Source organism: Echiichthys vipera (genome assembly GCF_963691815.1).
Source record: "Echiichthys vipera genome assembly, chromosome: 2".
NCBI classification, from domain to species: Eukaryota; Metazoa; Chordata; class Actinopteri; order Perciformes; family Trachinidae; genus Echiichthys; species Echiichthys vipera.
In genome coordinates, this window is record NC_139827.1 from 14,318,575 (window position 1) to 14,339,667 (window position 21,093).

The 21,093-nt window shown below is 40.0% G+C and overlaps 1 protein-coding gene across 1 annotated transcript; it reads right to left on the bottom strand.

Annotated features, from left to right (window-relative positions):
* Positions 1–1,659: 1,659 nt before the first annotated feature.
* Positions 1,660–20,664, bottom strand: cygb2 (cytoglobin 2; the record flags this gene model as incomplete). The annotated part of the gene is made up of 3 exons (XM_083935252.1): positions 1,660–1,824; positions 5,376–5,607; positions 20,468–20,664. 3 exons carry the CDS (start codon positions 20,662–20,664, stop codon positions 1,660–1,662), a joined length of 594 nt encoding a protein of 197 aa, XP_083791378.1.
* Between the last annotated feature and the right edge of the window lie 429 nt (positions 20,665–21,093).

Sequence of the window (21,093 nt, forward strand, 5' to 3'; positions counted from 1 at the left end):
CCCCCTTTTTAAAGCGTAAAAATTAAAAATCACTTCTTGTCTGAACATTTCTTAATCAAAATATTATGAGGTGTTTTCATACGTGCGGCTTAGACGGAAGATTCTTTCCTCACCGCAGGTTTCCGCGGAAATTACCTCTGTAAAGTAATAATCCGCAGCATTTTCTTAGAAATAAACGTCTTTTTCTGCCATCGCTACCCTGAACAGCGATTATGCAACATATCGACATCTGTAACGACACACAGCAGGCCTGTCGAGCTTTGGATTTCTCCACATGCTAAAGCAGTGTGCATGAAGCTGTAGTGAGAGCAATATATATAATATATATTCAAGAGTTTGGAGGGTGCTGTTTTTTTTTTCAATCAAAAACACAACATCAAAAGTTTAAAGAGCGCAGTAGATTAATAACCTACCCCAACGACGCTTACTTTAATACAGTATTACAGTATTTTTCTTCACATTATTCCTCATCATATTGTACCATAATGCTAGAACTAATGAATATAGCTTTGTCACAATACAAAAACACTACCACTTCTTTGTTTCCATGTGTCCATTGTGTTTCATGGTGAAGATGCTGTGTTTTTACGTAACCTCCTTGTTTTTAATTGACATGGTTAGCAAAATATGATGAGGCTGTTAGCCTTCAAGTGCAAATTTAAGTATAAAGCTAATGGAAACAGCATATGCAATATTTTGATTAGCTAACATGAATTTGATTAAAATCTGCCAGCAACAGTTGTTTTATGGGTGGCAAAATCAGCAATGTTCAGCTGAAAATGAGAAGTCTACCTCTGTAAGATCAAGGGACCACTATTTTAAAAGAGATTTGAGTGGTTAACCCATAGGAATATTATAAGTAAAAAGGACACGGATCTGTTTTCCAAACTAGTAGATGGCTAATTAGTTAGCTAGCTTCCTAATTCCACCATGTTTTTATGCTAAGCTAGATACAGCCAAACAGAGTCACTGTGACAAAAGTGTGGATGAAGCATCAAGTTGTTTAATTTTACTTATTTCACGACTTGCAAGTATGTTACTTGTTGCAAGTCAGTTTACTATAAGTTAAGTTTTATTATAAGTATTATAAGTTAGCCCACTGCAATGGCAATGGTACACGTAAAAAGATTTTGCCACTCTGACCATCCTGCTAGGTTGATTTGAATGTGAATGTGGTTTCTACTCATTTTGTTTTTATGGTTAATCTGACGCTGAGTAGATTGGAAAGCTTGACAGGCCTAGCAACAGCAACAGTAACAGTAGCAGTAAGGGGAGCAGGGCTTAGCAAAGGGTTAATTAATGATGTGTTGTGTGCTTTAGGTAGCGACAGTAGTTTGGAATAAACAGTAGAAGAACTGGATAGTTAGCATTAGCAGTGATCGCTTCCGTGGCTAAAAACACAGACCAAAGTACCACTTACACTGGCTAAAACTTTAGAACAAAGGTAACATGTCTGGCTACATTGTTTGGCGTCCAAGTGAACTCTGGAGAGTGTGATGTCGAAACACTACAGCAATAAAAGCTCAGCACCCAAAATGTCACCAAAATAAAGTACTTAGTTGCACGGATTACCACGTTAATCTTATCCACATCTGTGAAAACATCCTCACAGAACTCCTTGCAATGGAAACTCCTTTACCGCCTCTTCTTCCAAACTCTTCACACCGCTGAACTGGAGACCTGGAGCCAGCCCACGTCTGTGTAGGCCCCTGTCACGTGCCAGTACACGGCCCCCATCAGTTTGGTCCACACCATCTGCACCTCTGCCGGGAAGAACTCTGGGAAATCTTCAGCCAACACTTCAAGCATCACGCCGCTCAGGATCTGTGAGGAAAGAGGGTTAGAAAGAAACTTCATTAAACTTTTTTTACATTATTAATATCATGATATAAATAATGATAATGGAACAGGGTTCCTACGCAGTCTGGGAAAGTATAGAATTGAATTTGAGTAATTTCCATGTCTGGATAAGTTTGGAAAAAGGGACAAAAGTTTGTGTTGTTTCCAGACTATTATCTCACTTTCTAAAATATAATTTATTAATATATACAATTCAAAACAAGTTTACTAATGCAACGTAGCCGACCTGTAGATGATATGAAACTCGCCGTGAAGTCGTCTACATTTTATTTCTGATTCATTTTGATTTATTATTATTTTTATTTATTCACAAGTTTGTTCACTCCATCTAAAGCCAATGAAGCAAAGACTTCCGTTTTCTTTAGTGGTTCCTGGTTAATTGTACTGATACTGTCTGTAGGGGCTGCAGGTACACAGTTAATTGTTAATTTCACTCTTTTAGCATTTAGCTTGAATAAAATGCTGTGCGTTGAACATGTCTCGCCTTATATAAGCTACAATACGAAAAAATGTCTTGCATACAAAGTCAGAATTTAACATATGTGTTAAAATTTGGATTTCAAATCCATTCATTTACATAATAAAAATCTAACAATTGGTATTCAGATGTTTAATATTGACTGAAAAATCCTCTGACAAGTCTGGAAATCTGAGTCTGGAAAAGTCTGGAATGTAAAATGTGTAGAAACCCTGATCGCAGGTGCTCTTCCTCCTCCATGCTCCGCACCATACCTTGTCTTCCATGGGGCTTTCAGCCTCCAGATATCAGTAACACTTACTTTCAAATCCTGTTTAAAAACATACCTCTTCAAATTTAAAGAAATTTAACAAATGCTTTAGATAATGACAGGTGAAAGAAAGAAAGGGTGATCTAAAGTGAGAGCGGAGCAGTGGAAATAAAGAATCCACTTTGCTTTACAGAAAAGTGAGCGAGGCAGGTCAGAATTAAAAAAGGATAACAGCAAAGCATGAAAGCAGTGGGTGGACAGGTAACACAAAGGAACAGGACAAAGAAGAGGGACACAGGTGGGGTGAGATGTTCAATTTCAGAATGACATAAGAGAAAAACATTTGAGGAGCTTCAACAAGCAACATTTTTGGTATTTTGTGTGTAAGGTACTTTAAATGAATTTAAACTGCTTCCATCGAGATGCAGATTTAATGTGCCCAGATGCAGGACTGACAGATTTAGAAAATCCTGGGTTCCAGTGGCTGTTGGCCAACAATTGATAGCACTGTGGTCACTTTAACTCCTTATTTTTATCCAGTTTTTATCCAGTGAGGCACTGTTGCATTTTGTTGATTGATGATTGTTAATTGTTGTCCCATGTCACTCGTGTTGTTGTGTATTCCACCTCTTTTAATTATTAGCTCTTTGTCATCGTATGTGTCAATATTGTGCATTTTACTTTTGTTTTTGTTGCTGTCTGTGCTGCAAATTGCCCTCCGGGGACAATAAAGATCTCTTGACTTGACTTGAAATGGTTAATTAATCAGAAAAATATGTTCTTGATAATGATGATGTGTTGTTTTCCCCAACCACCATCATGATCGCCACAAAAATATGAAATAATGACCCAAGAGGTTCACCCATACACAGTTTGACTAATCAGTTTAATCATTTATTCACGCAGCGATCAATTAAATCTAAAAAAAAGAAAAAAGGCAATCGGAAACCAGTGGAGGGATACTTAAACGGCGGTAATGTGTCCTCTTCACAGCTGCATTTATGAACCGACTGCAGACAGCATTCAAAAGACTAGAAGAGAGGAAGCATCCTCTCTCCAATCAGATGAAGAGAGAGTCGGATTTAATAATCAGCGTTTCACACTGAAAATTATGGAAACGTATGGTCTTAATTAAACACACTTATTCTGCCTTCATCAGCACTGTTAGCTCTGGTAATAAAATGAACAATAATAATAAATAATTATTAATAAATAGACTTTGATAACTGTAATACTTTATATACTATAATTTACACCTGTGATCAGCTCTTACATTTGTGTATTTTTGATACACTGAGTTGTAATGAATTTTTCTGACATTTTTATTTATGCGCTTAAGGAGTAACTTAAATCAAAATGTTTGACCTGACCCCCAGTGGTTGAACTTCTCACCTTGCTGCAGTGACCGTAGAAGTGCACTCCAGGGTAAATCAGTACAGTGTGACACACGCTCAACAGCACCCAGTATCACTGATGAGTGAAACAACAGGTGTAGTGCTGCACCGTGGAGCGCACGACAACTACGCTCTGTCACTTTCTTTTTAAGAAATAAAATATTCACAGTTCGCATAATCCCTTGAAATTCATGCAAAGTTTTTTAATGTCTTGCAAGAGAGCCAATAAAAACAAATAAAATGGTCAAAATTGTTAAATTGACATTTAAGGTGTGTTGATTGATTCACAGCGTCAACCTAGGCATTGAGTAAAAGCAAGAAAACAGTCCACCTTAAAGTTGTCGTTAGCCTTAAATCGGCACAGTAAATGAAATCATTTCTTCTCAGTCTATTGATGTTTCAAATGAATCTTCATTTGCTCAGCTCTGTAAATTAAATCCTTCAAAACACAAACTACTTGTGATTATTCACCTATATATTGCTAATTACAGTCTACTACATCAATGGTAGCGCCTAATTATTCTCCACATGATGAAAGTATCAATAACATCCATCCAACATGTGATCGAGTGAAATATATGTTAACTTGACAACGTAGGAACGGTGTTTGAGTAACATTAAACAACGTACTTATGACACGTGCATGCTCTCATGTATTTATAGCACTACACCCCTGGGTGCAAGAGACATAACACCTTCAGCCAGAACGGGCTCTGGTAGTATGTTGTAAATTAAAGTAGGTGGGAGGAAGCTGGGGGCTGAAATATGTCATCTCACTCTTTTTGATCATGTCTGAGAAAAGTAGAATTTGTAGACATGGTTTTAGACACATGGCTTCATATCAGTTTGGTGCATTTCTGCACACAGGTGCAAACAGGCAAAAGCTGCATTGGAGAAATAAAAACAGACAAGAGCAAAACAGGGATTTCATCCAGAGTAAATTTAAATTGGCAGAAGATTCCCGTGTGGACTACATCAGTAATGAGGACATTTCTTTGGGGTGCTAATGGGATGCTTTGAGAATTCAGGGGGCTGCTGAAGCAAGACAATACTTCCGCCGGGCCACTTAACCAGGAAATAGAGCTCTTGACAATTATCTTTCTGGATACTGTCTAATTTGTGTCATGGGCACACACATCAAGTGGCCAAAACTAGAAAGCAGCACGTCTCCAAGCAATGAAACACCTCTGTGGCAATCTTACAGGATTGTTGAAGGCAATTTTGGAAATGTAGAAAATCCCTCAGCAAAGTAAAGAAGAATGTGGTAGGCCAGCTGAAAGACACTGATGCATCAAAGAGGTCAAATATACACTTCATCATAAAGAAACTTGTGAACATGAAGCATTAATGATGTACAAATGTCTAATAGTGTCAGATTATTCCTTGAAGTTACCTTGAAGTACATGGGTTCCACCTTGTGTTTGATTGCATGGGCCTTTCCCACCAGAGCCAGCACTGACGACACCTTCTCTGGGTCGTGGAGGTTCTCCACCACAGTATTGATGGCATTCATCACCCTGCGGGCATGGTGCCGAAGTTGGCTGCTTCGCTCCATCTCCTCCGGGTCCTCCATGTCTTGGAACTGGCTGAAGTACTGTTTGGCCGATGGGAAGTTGATAAAGAACCTAAGGAGGCGAATACATTTATGATCACTTTTTAACCTCATGTAAAAAAAAAAAGCCTACTGCCCTGTACAGAAAATCGTTACACGTTGTAGAAAAAGAATGGTCATAGTTCCCCCTCTCCATCATGCTAAACCACCTGCGATGGTAATAAAGGTCATGGAGGTACTGGACAAGAAATATATGTTCACATCCGCTATGTCCCCCTTGCCCATGTTATTACACAACTTTGTTGATCTGTTATGGCATTCTACAGTCTGTACTGTTATTTCTAAAGGGCAGACTGCTGCTCCGAATAAGCATAATTTATGCTTATCATTTATAAGTCAACATTTTGTATCAAATGATTGATTTCTTTAGTAAGTAGCCGTGTCATAGGCAGGATAAGGTAGAGTGTCCTGCATCACCCTGCCGGGGTTTCATTTGCAATAATAACCTCAATAAACTCACAGCCATTTGTCATAAAAATCAAAAAACATAAATAGTATGGAAGCAAAACACGTCATTTGATGTCTTCTGTAAGCTCCACCAGTGAGGTGGAGAGGCTGTTGAGGAGGAGCAGCCGTGACAACAGAAGTGCTCAATGACTTTTGGATAAAACCCAGTGTGACTTGTCTTAAATCAAAAGTTGGGATTTACCACTGTCGCTCTCATTAAACACATAGTTGCAAGGCACAGACAGCAACAAATTCAAGGTATGAATCAATTGGACCAACAGTGTTACAGGAGAGCCTTTGATGGCTTTACACACAGAACAATGGCTGCATCTATTGTCTTATACTCCAGAAAATGACAGGTAAAAAGAGAAAAACCACAAATGAGACGGATCACAGGTGTGTGAAATATAAAAATGCATGACTAGATTCACTTAAATTCACAAAAACACCATTCAAGGTATGGATTAACTGAACAGTCTCCCAGAGCTGCTGGCACGGCTGTAGACTCTGTTTCCCTGGTTGGTTGAGCAGGAAATCTAAACTGCATGATATGTTAGCAATGGTTAGAAAAACACTGCACTAATCTTTCTAATGATGTCATACATCATGCCATATATATATATATTTATGTTGTTTTTTTGCTTTTTCTTTGCTGGTTTGCAGTGAGGAAAGGCTTAGAGAAACAAGAGGAGGAACTGTTCCTGCTGTGTATACTTTTCTTGTTTTGTATTGTATTTTTGAAGGATTTTTATGCTGAACCTAACAGACCAAATACATAATGAACACAGACTGGAGACGGAGTGAAGCATGAAGACAGGCACATTACACATACATGAAGGACACATTCGCTTAACATTGTTGTTACTACTCAGTCTTGAATTATTGTTGGCAATAAACCCAACATGACAGCTAAGACATCTTTTCGGCTTAACTGCGACAAAATCCAATCACATGCCCACAATGAACCCTGTGGAAAGCTATCGTAATGAGAACCATGCAAGCATCGCAACATTTGACCAAAGCGTGTGTGGAGTCATGCTTGAAAAATAAGAATTCACCCAAGAAACGAATAGCCCGAGGCTGTAAAGTCACTCCCTCTTTCCAGTTTAATAACGATCATTATCAAAACATGACCCTCGGTCAGTCTGAAAATTATATCCCGAGGCCTTTAAAATCACAGAGAATCACAAATTCTAATCAACCTCTTGTGATTTTTTTCATTAGTAAGTTGGTTTTTAACAGTGTGCTTCAGTTTAGCTTCTTGTGTTTGTGTGGCCTGTCTGCTTCATCACATGCCATGTAATTTTGGGAGAGGGATCCCTCCCCAGTTGCTCTTCCTGAGGTTTCTTCCATTTCTTTACCTGTTAAAGGGTCTGTTCGGGGAGTTTTTCCTGATTGGAAGCGAGGGTCGAAGGTAAAGAAGGTGTCGTATGCTGTACAGATCGTAAAGCCCCCTGAGGCTGATTTGTGATTTGTGATATCGAGCTATATAAACAGAATTGTATGGAAGTAAATCTGTGTCATTTTGAAATTAAAAAGCCATTGAATTTCTAGCAATTAATATTTCTGCCTTGAAATCACGTATCTAAATTTTTCGACTGAATTTAACTCTTCATTTTTCAATGTTCACGAATTCAACATTAAAGAATTTGAAGTTAAAAAAGTTCAAGATGAAAAAATTCAAGGTTAAAAATAGTCAACATTAAAAAATGTAATGTTAGAAAAACTAACGTTAAATAATGTGTATAAATTTGAATATACGAAATTCAGATACAATTCAATGTTAAAAATTTGACCCAAAAAGAAATCAACTGACGAGAGCGGCAGAACACGGCATAACGTTGTCAAAGCTCCCCTTGTTAGATGACATACAACTTATGTACTATCTAGAATCGATTGCACTTCCTTGATTTGAACACTGAATTTTATACACCGTATTTTGCATCTGAATTTGGTATATTGAAACCTTTAACGTTGAATTATTTAACCCTGACTTTTTTAAAGTTGATTTCTTCAACGTTAAATTCATGAACATTGAACAATAAAGAGTTAAATCAGTCAAAACATTCAGATACATAATACATAATTGCAATGCATAAATATTTAGTGTTAGAAATTCAATGGCTTTTTAATTACACTATCCGTTGACAGATTTACGTCCGTAGATTGACCTGACTAGTGCAATTCACGCACACTTCTCCATGTCTGTAAAGTGTTTAATCCACCTCTGCACCATCCGCGTGACAGGAAGTGCCTGGCACACTCCTCTGCAGTGCTGTAACGCTGATGAGACCCTGATAGTTAAGATTGAGTGTAATTGGATGCAGGTGTGCTGAAGAGTGTTTAATTTTCAAGCATGTCTGGTGCTGTTTATGCCAGCGGATCAACCTGAAAGACTACTGAAGGCACCGTACTAAGAAGATTAAAAACCTGTATGGTATTTATTTCCCCTTCCACAGTGTCCTACCCATATTTAAATACTGTTACTTTACTGAAGTTTACTGAAATGTGCTGGATGGTGGCCTTCTTGCATGAATTGAATCAAATGTGAATGCTGTTGAGAGCAGGAGATATATATGTTATGTGTTACTGAACCCTTTCTCTTAATCAGACAACATTCAGTTAAGACTTACACCATGTGGGTAGTCTTGGGACTCAAGTGAAATAAGGTCTGACTCCGACCTAATAATCCGTTCTGACTATTTCGTAAAAGTGAAACAGGTGCTTCGTCCGACCAACATAACAAGATGTATGTATGAAACTGTACTGGCATGAGGGTTTAGTTTGCTCTTTGTTGTTAACAATACATGTTTCACCTTCTCTTTTGCATTCCATTGAATATATTAAGACTAGAGCTGTGATCAGATGAAGTTTAGCGCCATGTGAAAAAACGTGGATGTGTGTGGCACCAGTCCATGAACACAGCGGGGTTACAACAGCTGCAACAAAACAATGCAGGGTTGTCCTCAATGCAACATCATCTAGCAAGGTGCAGTGTTGCACATTCCTGGTAGATTATTTTTGTAACATGAACGATGTATTTCTATCGTTTACCTCGGGAAAAAAAGAACGCTACACGACATAACTACAGTGAAATAGCTACTATGGGCATTAACACAATTAGGGTTGAAACAATTCATTGAGTGACTCGAGTTACTCAATTACAAAAATGACTCGATGATTTGTTTGATTCATATCTCATGCCTTATGCGGCCTGTTCAGCGCAGGGATCATTGTTCTACACAGACGGTTTTCGCGGATGCACACCACTACATCAGGAGGATCATTTCACAAAACGGTGCAATGTGTCCACTGTTAACTAGAACTGTTATACCACAACAGCATGACATCGATGTTTCAGTGTCTGAGCAGAAAGCAGCCCGTCCCTTCACCGAGCGCCGCTGTTCCAGTTTAAGGAGGGTGGTTGCTGTAGTGACGGATAAACAAGAAGAGAATGCGTAACGTTAGCTGTCCTCGTGAATGCCTCTATGTTTAGTTTAGCAAACTACATCAGTCTTTATAGTTTTGTTTGAGGAAATGTGTTAGTGGCGTTTTGTATGTTGCTTGTTGTTGCAGTAAACAGGAAGAGACCAACTCGCTCGCTCATTCTTTTTTAACCACTAATACTGCTAATGATAACACCAAACCTCTGCAGTAGCATTGATAAGAGTCCCATAAACCAAAGCAGCAACAACTTAGTTAGTGAACCTGAAGTTTATTAAAAGAGTGTTTTGAAAGACTTACCAACTGGCCCAGGTAGCAGCTCCTCTCATAGTAAAGTCAGTTCACGTCGATTACCAAAGTCAATCCGAAAGGAAGGAGCCCATTGGTGCTTCGTATTATGTGTAGGGACTCTTCTCATGCTACTGCAGTGGTTTGGTGTTATTTTAAGCAGTATTACTGGTTAAAAAAAACAGTTTTGGTGCCTTCACCGTACTGCCCCGAGCTAATCAGTGTTAGCTGCATTCAGCTGTTAGTGACTCTTCCGAAATTTCTCCGTTAATAGTTGTTACACGAAAAAGATTGTCTGGATGGCTTATTTGATGAGTGCATTTGCAGAAAGGACCCTGGTATGTTTTTACGCCAGAATTTCACTTCTGCAGATCCCACTATAGCCTCTTAAAGACAGTCTTGTTAGGGAGGTCCAGGCTTATTATTACAGGCCTCTCCGTTGGATTGTGTTTGAGAGCTGCCCAGTGTGTACAACGAGAGTTATTTCGAGTGCAGATGTAGTAAATTCCATCCTTAAGCCACCCCGCTAGATGTAAGAAGAGAGATAAACAAAGAAAATGTAAATTGTCTCGTGGGATTCTTGTTACAAAGATTTGTTTTGATTCAGAGGTTTGACAGTTTTCATCACAGCCGACTGTGAGCTCACAGCAGCTCAGTAAAGAGGGAGGACAGAGCGTATGCCAAAGCAATAAGAAAGTTTCCACAAGCTTAGCTAAAGGTTCATGTGAGAAATGTAGCATATTAAGTATTGTCAATATTTACTGATAACAATACAAAGTATAATTGTTAACACAGAGCTTTGCACATTTACAGACAAACGTTGACTGAAAAACAGATGGGTTTACATGCGAACACACACACACACACACACACACACACACACACACACACACACACACACACACACACACAACACACACAAACACACACACACACTCTTCTGCTCTGACCCACTTTAAATCTTGTCAGTGCTCCAGCTGACTAGAATTGCTAGTACAGTTACTTCCCAGTTGGAGTTTGGCCGTCGGCAGCCCTGCTACACTACATCCACATCCCCGATCCTGTGTCATGCTAGACCTACAAAGGCTCGGCTTGCCTGTAGCACTCCTAGCTTGGCTCCACCAGCTGTCACGATACACACACAAACTCTTTTCCTTGGTGACAGGAATATTACAGACTGTCTAGGAGCTCTTGTTTTGCTCAGACAAACATGAAAGTTAACTTCAACGCTTTGAGGAAACAGTGCTGATGTGATGTTTTTCTTTGAAGAAAAAGAGAGTTCTTCTTTTTGTGCCTGTCTTCCTGTGTTAAGATGATAAATGTTTAATTCCCTGTAGCCAAGGTACGGTTTTACAGTACATTAAAATAATATATGCAACAGGCACAGGAAACCTTTTTTGATCTGGTGTTTCACACAAAGTCAAGTGGATCCCATGACCCTCAGAATTGAAGACTTGAATGGTTTATCACTACTCTAGGAAGCATGTTGTTTTAAAAGGAGGCAATCTAAAATAAAAGTAGTACAAGAAGCTCATTTGGGATTTGGTTCCTAGAAGATTGTGTACCTCATGTACATTCAATGACCCGTTCAGTAGTTTACCCCTTATGTAGCAAGGTGGGAAGTGAGGGCGTGGAGGTTGGAGTAATGGGGTTATGGATGGATGTGTAAAACATCAGGCTTTCATGCAGGTGACCAGAGACACATAAAATAAAGCACCCACAATGTAGTTAGCGAACCCGGAGTTAATTAAAAGAGTGTTTTGAAAGACTTACCAACTGGCCCCGGTACCAGCTCCTCTCATGGAAAAGTCCATTCAAGTCGATTACCAAAGTCAATCCAAAAGGAAGGAGCCGATCGTTTTATGTGTAGGGACTCTTCTCATGCTACTGCAGAGGTTTGGTGTTATTTTGAGCAGAATTAGTGGTTAAAAACTAATCAGCTAATCAGCGTTAGCCAATTCCGGCTGTTAAAGAATCTCTGGGATTTCTCCGTTAATAGTTGTTACACAAAAAAAAAAATCTCCATTTCTTATTTAATGAATGTAAGTGCCAAAAAAGACCATGGGATGATGTGGCGCCGAAATTTCACTTTAACATCAAACTTCTGATAAACACTGATTTGCTTAAAAATATGTAATTTGTATATATCAGCCTGTAAGTGACAACAAACTGCAGAGAAGTGCCAAACTAGAGTGACACTGACTTCACTTCATTGTTCTACTATAAAATGTCTCACTCAGTACGGTATGTATCCTGGTCACAATTAAAGCCTCAAAAATCCAATATAGTTATTATGAAATCAAAATATTTCCCTTTAGAATGTAGTTAAGCTTTGTTTTGGCTCAACTTGGTCACAAACTTTCTCATTTTACAGTTGAATGGTAGACTACAATATGTTACTGAGAGCACTGCAAAAAATAGGCAATATAGTAACAGAACATTTATTCATACTTGATAAACAGTCTGTGTGGAGAGCAAAAGAAGCATTGGCTGCCATGTAATCACCGAACCCATGGGCTATTGTGTGAGGATGATTTATTTAACTGTCTGCGTTCAAATGCAGATATCTGGTTATAGAGATGCTGTCTCTCAACTCCACTCTATTCTCATGTCTCAAGTGGTTGGAGCGTAAACCACGACTACTGCTCAGAAGCGTAGGTCTTGGCCCGGCTGTCCGTCCAGAATATAAAAAATATTAGCCGTGTATAGCCGTCGCCTCCAGAGGCTAAATTGACGTCAGACAAATAAGACGATGGGTTCTGAGATTGGGATATAGTGAGAATTTCAGCAAATGTGAAAAAAACAATACATAGAAAGTTACCACCTTCAGCTTTAAATGATTTTGTTGACATAAGCAAATCTTAATCAGAATCAGGATAAGGTTTATTGCCAAGTAGATGTTGGTTGATGGTGCATACTATAAACATATTAAGAGGAAATAAAATAACTACTCTAATAACTAAAATAGAAAAAAAATATGGGAAGGGGAAGCATAAAAACACTTTAACAAATATGCACAATATAACTGTTTAATAATGGTGAAAGCTGTACAGTTGTGTGCAGGATGTGCTAACCGTTACTTAACCATACTAAACCACTTTTTTCATATAAGACCATCTCATCATTTATTATCACTTACATAAAATCCAAAACAAAAATGTTAAGTTGCATTGCTGACATTAAGTACATTAACAGTAACATTACATTACATTACATGTAAACAAAACCGGTCAGTCATTGTTTTTGTTTAAGCTTGTGTTTTACCCTTTAACCCCCTCAACAGGCCTGGAATATCAAAGTTGACTATTTCTTAATGAGCTTCTGTATGGAGCCGCTGAAAGTTCTCATTTCTAACTTTATTGACAAAGCTAAGCCTATGCCCATTCTGTTAGTATACAGGATTAAGACGCAGTATGGTAAAACGTAAGCATACAGATTAGACACAGTCATAGTTTTGATGTGATTGCACTCATCACATGCTGAGTACTAATGAGCCAAACATCCTGTAATGTCAGGACGGGTGGTGTGCAGTGTATTTAATGGAGGGATACATGATGGGGGACCACAGCGACTTTACCTGATCCTTAATGTGTTTCAGAACGGTAACACTACGTGTCTTTAGAGGCATGGTGGGAAACATTTTGTCCCTGTGTGAGAGGAGTGCTGGTTTTAGTACTTTGGAGAGCTCTGAACACATTCTTGCACCTGTCTCTGCATTTAAATGAAGTCATCAAAGTAAAAGCGGCACCATTAGTGGGGCTTGTTTAATCACACTTTGATTAGACTGGAAGGGTTTTTATAATTCTTTGGAGTACCGTGAACAACCTTGAGCCTCACTGCCGCAACTTCAAGGACGTATTTTTCACAAGGAAAACTCTACGACTCCACTGCCGGCTTAATTATTGACGGATAAAAATAACCCATATAGTCCTGATATAACAAGATCTACCACAGTATTAACTCAGATGTCTCAACAACTATTGTATAGATTGCTATCAACTCTCCTACAGACATACTTGTGTTTCAGACAATAGATCCGAATGACTTTGGTGATCCACTGACTTTAGCACCACCAGCAAGTTGACATTGGTTGTAAGTGACATTTCTTGACAACGACTGAATGTTATTGCCATCAAATTTGTTTCATATATTCACAGTCCAGAGGACGACTTGTAATAACCTTTCATCCAGCGCCACCAGGCTACAATTTAAATTTGTCATATACCTGAAAATTGATGATATTCGCATCAACCTCAAGTGTAGTTTGTGTTTATAGTGCTAATTAGCTAACACTCTCACACACCGATAGCTTTGTTTGATTCATTAATCTAATGTGAATATCTAGCACACTTTATAAGTCCTTTTGATGCCTAACCCTAACCCTAAAATGTTACAGTGCAGTTCTAGTCACCGTTTCATGGCGTTAAATAAATAAATGTCATATTAGCATTAACAAAGCATAACTGTTAGTGACGAGTTCGGCCGACAGACCAACCGCTGTCAGCAGCGTCACAAACATGGTGGCCTATTTACATCTAGCCCACGAATGTTGCGACAGACACAGATATTATAATACTCTGCAAAAAGGCAATCACATGATCACTCACCATTGTTTTAACTCACTCTTTGATAGAAAGTAACTTAAAAGAGAATAAACTAGATTAAAATCTTACCGCGTACATCTTTAAAAGCACTGAATGGGCTAATTTTTAGACAGATAATATTATTGTATGCAATTTAAGCAAAAAAAAATGTTGATTTTTCTAAAAAAGAAACCAATAAGTTGTTCAATTTAAGAGACTGGTCTTCTTTTCTCTTTTGTAGCTTATATATACTATTGCTCTTTAACTAATTATTTTCTAATGGAATAATCAGTAGAATACTGTATTACTAAAAACTTATTACGAAAATAATCGATTGCTATTGCTATATTTCATTGTGGCATTTAATTATCTTCTACTGGGTGAAAAAATGCTTAAATCCTTCTAAGAGCACTGTCACCACAATACGTATGCAGAGTTTGATTCTTCAAAAAGCTGCCATATGCACTGTTCTGCTGACGCCTGGGGTGCACTCACTCTTTGGTGCAATTGCATTTGTACGCATTACTGAAATCTTATGAGGCTATTGTCACTGTCTTTTCTCACCATGCATCCACGCGCATGGATTGACATGAAAATGCAAATCCATGATCTAGAGAATAAGATCTCAACCGTGAAAGACTTTGGCCTCAGGTTATGTTAGGCAACTGACAAACTGTTGGTAATCACACTCTTTGTGCATCACACAGATAGAATCATGAATATATACTGTACTGAAACTATCAGTAGATCGACAGAACATTTAATTTAGCATTTGAGCCTACTTCAAGCAATAAGTACAGAGTTCTGGTTATCTGTAATGTGTTATATGTGTAAACTGAATATATCTGGGATTGGGACTGCTCGTCAGACAAAATCAATCTAAAGGCATCAACTTGGACTCTTGGACTCTGCCTAAAGTTAGTCGTAGATGAGAAGATTGATACCACCCTAATGTCTGTAAATATGAAGCTACAGCCAGCAGCCGGTTAGCTTAGCTTAGCATAAAGACTGGAAACATGGGGAAACAGTTAGTCCGGCTCCATCCAATGGTAACAAAAAAGCCCCTCTAAAGCTACCATAATGTATCTTTCTGGACATTCACACTGTGAAGGTGCCAGGCAAATACAAAGAGTTCAGGAAGGTACTCTTTGCTCCAAGCCAAGAAATAGTCTCCACATTGGTACTGAAAGATAAAGCCAATACAGAAGTGCCAAAAACTGCAGTTCCTCAAATGACCACTTGAGGCTGGCTCCAAAAGCGGGTCAATCCCCATAGGCCCCCATGTTAAAATGTCCAACTTAAAGTTATACTCCATAAGATTTGCATCTATTTTATTGCCTTTTAAGTTAATATCCATCAAAGTGAGAGTTAAAACAATGGTGATTGATCATGTGACCCACTAATGAAAGCACATCTACTTGCCTTTTTGCAGAGTATTACAATATTTGTGTCTGTGGCGACATTTGTGGGCTAGATGTAAATAGGCCGCCACATTTGTGACACTGCTGACAGCGGTTGGTCTGTCGGCCCAGATTGTCGAACGGATATGCTGTGTTCACTTGTAATCAAAAAATTGGGAACCTCAACCTCTGAGTCAGGATGGACAGAAGTATGGACAGAAGTTTAATAGGAACATGTGTGTGTGTGTGTGTGTGTGTGTGTGTGTGTGTGTGTGTGTGTGTGTGTGTGTGTGTGTGTGTGTGTGTGTGTGTGTGTGTGTGTGTGTGTGTATTTAAGAGGGAAACATAACGGGGACAGACCGGAGGTAGAGAGGTAAATGTGTTTCAATAAAGTTTACAATAGAGCAAAAAAAATATTGTCAACACACATAGTGACCTTGAATGTGACAAGATGGAGGCTCTGAAGGAACAGGCTCGCCTGCAGTTACATCTTACCGCCACAGATAGGTATCTCAAATCTTATGTACAACTTTAACAGCAGAAATTAACATGTTTACAGCCTGGTACAAACACCATTATGGTCTCTTCAACTAATTTACCTATTCATGACAACTGTGTTTTTATACAACTCACCATTTTCAATTATATTAAAGTTCAGAATTCTGCATAATTTTAGTCCCCATCCCATTTCCTGTCTGTCCTATCTAATAAAAGGCTTGAAAACTGCCAAAAAATAATCTTAAAGAAAAAATAATTCTGCATAATTAAGGGTGTGGCCACCTTGAGCGACAGGTGGGGGCCATCACAGGTGGCTAGCTTCATTCGACTCAACTCAGCTCCAGTCCCTCTCCACCTCTGTGCCAATTTTTTTAATTACCCAAGAGTTAGGCGGAGTCAAGATGGTATGGCCCACATTGAGCTTCATAACAGCTCGTCAGAAACCTATGGATGATGTCATGGATACTTTGTCCATATTTTATACAGCCTATGGTCTAAACGTGGTAGCCAGCTATAAAATTATTGATTTTGATTGTTATCACAACCAACTGAGATTTGAGAGGAAGAAGAATGTGATATTTTCATCAAGGAAGCAGACAATACAGCTAATAAGGGAAAGAAAGATGTATATGAAATTTGAAAGGAATGACTGAGGAGAAGCGTGGCGCATGGATGGAGACATTTGAGTGCCAAAGCGCGTTGCTGTCATTCACAGATAAGAGCACAACACACACACACGTGCACGCACACACACACACATAAAAGATGCTCTCTGCCCCTGCCAGTCTCTCCCTGAGGGATTCTCGTCACCCCTTAACCGAAAATCAGTTTGTCTCACTCACATCAGTCTCCTTGGCTGCGACGTGCTTTCCATTTTAACAAGCCCTTAAGAGGTTTCTTGGTGTAACACTGAGACAGTTTAGCTGGGGACATTCAAACGAGTCAAGTCTTTCTTCTTCTTTGATATATAAAAACATGAAAAGAAGCAAGACCTTATACCCTGTTGGTCTGCATTACTTTGCAGTGAAGCTTCACAGAGAATTACTGCTTACATTACAGGCTCTTGGAAAAAAATGTTTGATTTTAGAACAAGGTGCTTACAATATATCAAAAGCAGAACGTAATAAACTGCCTTCTACATGAATTTAAGATGAGTCAATTAACTAGGCACAAATTCAACATCTCATACAATTTCAAAGACGATGAGTGTGTACTGTAGTGCAAGGACAAGTGGACTATGGAGTATTTCTTCAGCATCTTAATGAGAAGGGAATGCAATGTTCCTTCTTTCCCTACACTTTCACAGCTCCGCTATTGGTGAGAGGTTGAAGGAATGAGCGCCAAGCATGGTGTGTGTGTGTGTGTGTGTGTGTGTGTGTGTGTGTGTGTGTGTGTGTGTGTGTGTGTGTGTGTGTATTTGTGTGTGTGTGTGTGTGTGTGTGTGTGTGTGTGTGTGTGTGTGTGTGTGTGTGTGTGTGTGTGTGTGTGTGTGTGTGTGTGTGTGTGTGTGTGTGTGTGTGTGTGTGTGTGTGAGTGCGTGCATGCGTTCAGCCTCCATTATCACTGGGTTTTTATAATAGTGTGTCAGTATGTGTTGCTGCCCCATCTTAAATCTTAGAGACCTGAATTACTGTACAAAAGGACAGAGACCATGAACATCTCCCGCTTTCTTTCTATGTTATCCTCTCTATGTTTAATTTTTGTGTTTCCTATGATTAAAAAATCTATATTTTACCATGTGACAAGGATTATTCCCTAAACACATAGTGTAAATTGGGACTTTGTATGGACCAAAGAGTTATCAGATTATTTTGCAGTCTAAACTCTACAGTACTAGGACAACTTCCATTTAAAGGTCCCATTTTCAAGTTTATACTCTTATATATATATTGGGGTTCTACTAGAAAGCGTTTACATGCTTTGATGATCAAAACACATTATTTGTCTGTCTGAATATACCTGTATTCACACTCTGTCTGAAACGCTCTGTCTTACTGTAGTACCTGTCTTTTTAAGATCCCCCTCCTGAAAAACCCCTCAGCTCTGATTGGTCAGCTGCCTTCCTGATCTGCACTCTCAGCGCCGTCATTGCAGCTGGGGAATGACTTAATGGCACTGTAGGGGCACTTTCTACCTACTGTTTATACTGTGAAGTGTAGCGTGGACGTACCAAAGGAGAGCAAATTCCCCAAAAGACCCAGGGGTGAAATGTTTTTCTAACTCATCGGTTTAAAATCTATTAAGGCTTAAAGTTCTGTATCATTAAGGGCGTGGCTGCTTTGAGTGACAGTCACATGTGCTGGTGCCTTTTGGAGAATAAGATATTTAAGACGTACCACCTATTTGCATGTGTTGCTGTGGTAACGACGTAGGCGTCAGAACCCAGTAGCTACGCTGGTGTTCTGACTATTTGCATCATAACGTACACCCAACTAATCGATGATGAAATTCATTACCAGCTATTTTTGTAATCGACCAGTCGTTGCAGCCCTAGCAGATACGTCGATGTAATCTAGATTCAAGTGAATTGATTTGCTTCAAATTGTTTGTTAGAAATGTATAAAGTGAGGGCGGCAAACACCAGTGGGCTCAGACTCTGGGTCTTGGGGTGTCCTGACTCAGGTTAGACCCAGCACTGCTGCTGCTGCTGGCCTCCAGCCTGCTGTGATCCCTGGTGCTGCAGTTTGTGCTGCCTGAATTGTTATCGATACATCCACCAAATAACTCCATCTTCCGACAGCTGCCCTCACAGAAATGGTCCTATGTTCCTGGTCTGGTATTTTTTCCACAATCAGTGCCGAATTCCCCAGCAAATAGACCTATGTAGACCCTAACACCACCCACTAACTCTGACCCTAACCGTAACCTCTAACCCTAAGAGAATGCTAAATTAAATCAGCAGAGGCATAGGCATGAGCGACGAGCGGGGAACATAGGGATCTCATGATGCATTCTAGCTAGCCTAGCTTGTTAGCCTTTGCTAACTTGGAGCTTTGAATCAGGCTTCATTCGCCCCGCTCACTGCGCTACGCCACGCTCTACCTCTCTGCCCATTTTTGGATTAGCCAGAAGCAGGGCGAGCTTTGCTGTCTCCCAGATGCTGACGGTTGGAGCCCCTGGGAGCCACCCACTTTGAGTTTCAGTCAAGGTTTTTTTGCTGTGTGCATTTCTCATTTGTGTATGAGCGCTTTTCACAACATGGGACCTTTTAAAGGTAAATATCAGGCTGCAAATGCCTTTGTGCACCTGTTACCAAATCCACAGTGATGTCACAATGTACCGACCCACCCTGGAGTGCACTCCCACTTCACTGTAGGTGAGAAGTTAAACCACTGGAGGTCAGCATTGATAGATTTTTGATATTTATTTTTTTATACATAACAATAAAAAAGTGTGGTAAGTAGCAGACCATCACTTATCCAGAAGAGACCTGTTGGCACACCCCCTGTTTGGACAGGACAGGCACAGGCCACCTAAAAACCACTATATCAGTTTAAGTGTAAGTTATATTTTGAATATCTTCAGAGCTTTATCTTGCTGTTAGTCGGCCCTGTTTAAGTTTATACAGTTATCTAGTCTCTCGCAAGACTCACAACACTCCACTGACAAAAATAATAATAATAATAAGTCATTTTTCCTTGCAGAACAAGGGAGTTAAGGGTCTTTCGCTGCTGCAGTTAGTTAGTGTGTCCCATTGTGTGACTTTGGTGTTTTGAAGGAACTAACAAAACTAAAAAAGTCAGTTGTCGTTTTTTAACGTTATCTTTTTTAACAAAGTTTTCAATTTAGTGTGACTTAAAGATTTGCTTGGTTATAGTGACACCACTGTACTGCTGTTGAAATACCTCTCGTCCTTTGCCTTCACCTGTCTATTATGTGTTTGGTGCAAATACAAAGTAGAACTCTAAAACAAGAAAATACCAAGGGCAGAGGACAAATGAGGTGAGAGATCCCATTGCTTTAACTCGGGATGGTGCTTAATAACAGTTACTAGAAGGTTTAAGGATTCACTGAAACAGAACAAAGCATTCAAACAGAGCAACAGATGGAGGTAGCTCAAGCAGCAGCGTCACAGCCTGAAACTTAAGCATCACTGCAAAGAATGTATTCACAGATCTGTTGTTACAAAGTTTACACACACTGAGACAAATTCTTCACAGCGACGATCAAATCCTTTTTCTCCTTTTTTTTTGGGGGGGGGGGCAAAACTAACCTTATGAGCACAGACACCCCCACGTCCTCGCAGTTCTTGTAGACGAGCCCCCAAGTGTCCTGGATGATCTCCCTCTCAGCATCAGTCAGCGGCTCGGTGCGCTCCGGACGATCCTCACGCTCCACCTCTCTCCGCACTCCCAGCAGCAGCTGCGGAGGTGGAGGTGGCGAGGGCGGCGGAGACTCCCTGCGAGACATCCTCCTGCGGCGCAGCAGCCCGGAGGCTCCCAGCAGCGCCCGGGGGAGGTAGGGAGCGAGGGAGGGGGGGAGGGAGATGGAGAGCTGAGACCCCACGGCGGGAGCTGGAAGAGGAGGGTTGGGATGAGAAGAGGAGCAGAGAGGTGGAAGAAGAGGAGGAGGAGGAGGAGGGGGGCGGGAGAAGGAGAAGAGAGGTGGCAGGCGGCGTTCACAGACCAAAAAGAAAAGGGGAAATGAAGCTCCCAATCCCCCTGCTGCCACCCGCCAGGCTCTCTCACCCCAAACTCTCCCTCGCGTGTCCTCCCTTCAACTAAAAAAAAAAAAACTTATTTCTCTCACTGGTTTGGCATCTCTCGTCTTTTCTTTTCACCTCACTCTTTCCACTTCTCCTCTCCCCACCTCTCCCTCTCTCCCCCAGTGAGGAGGATG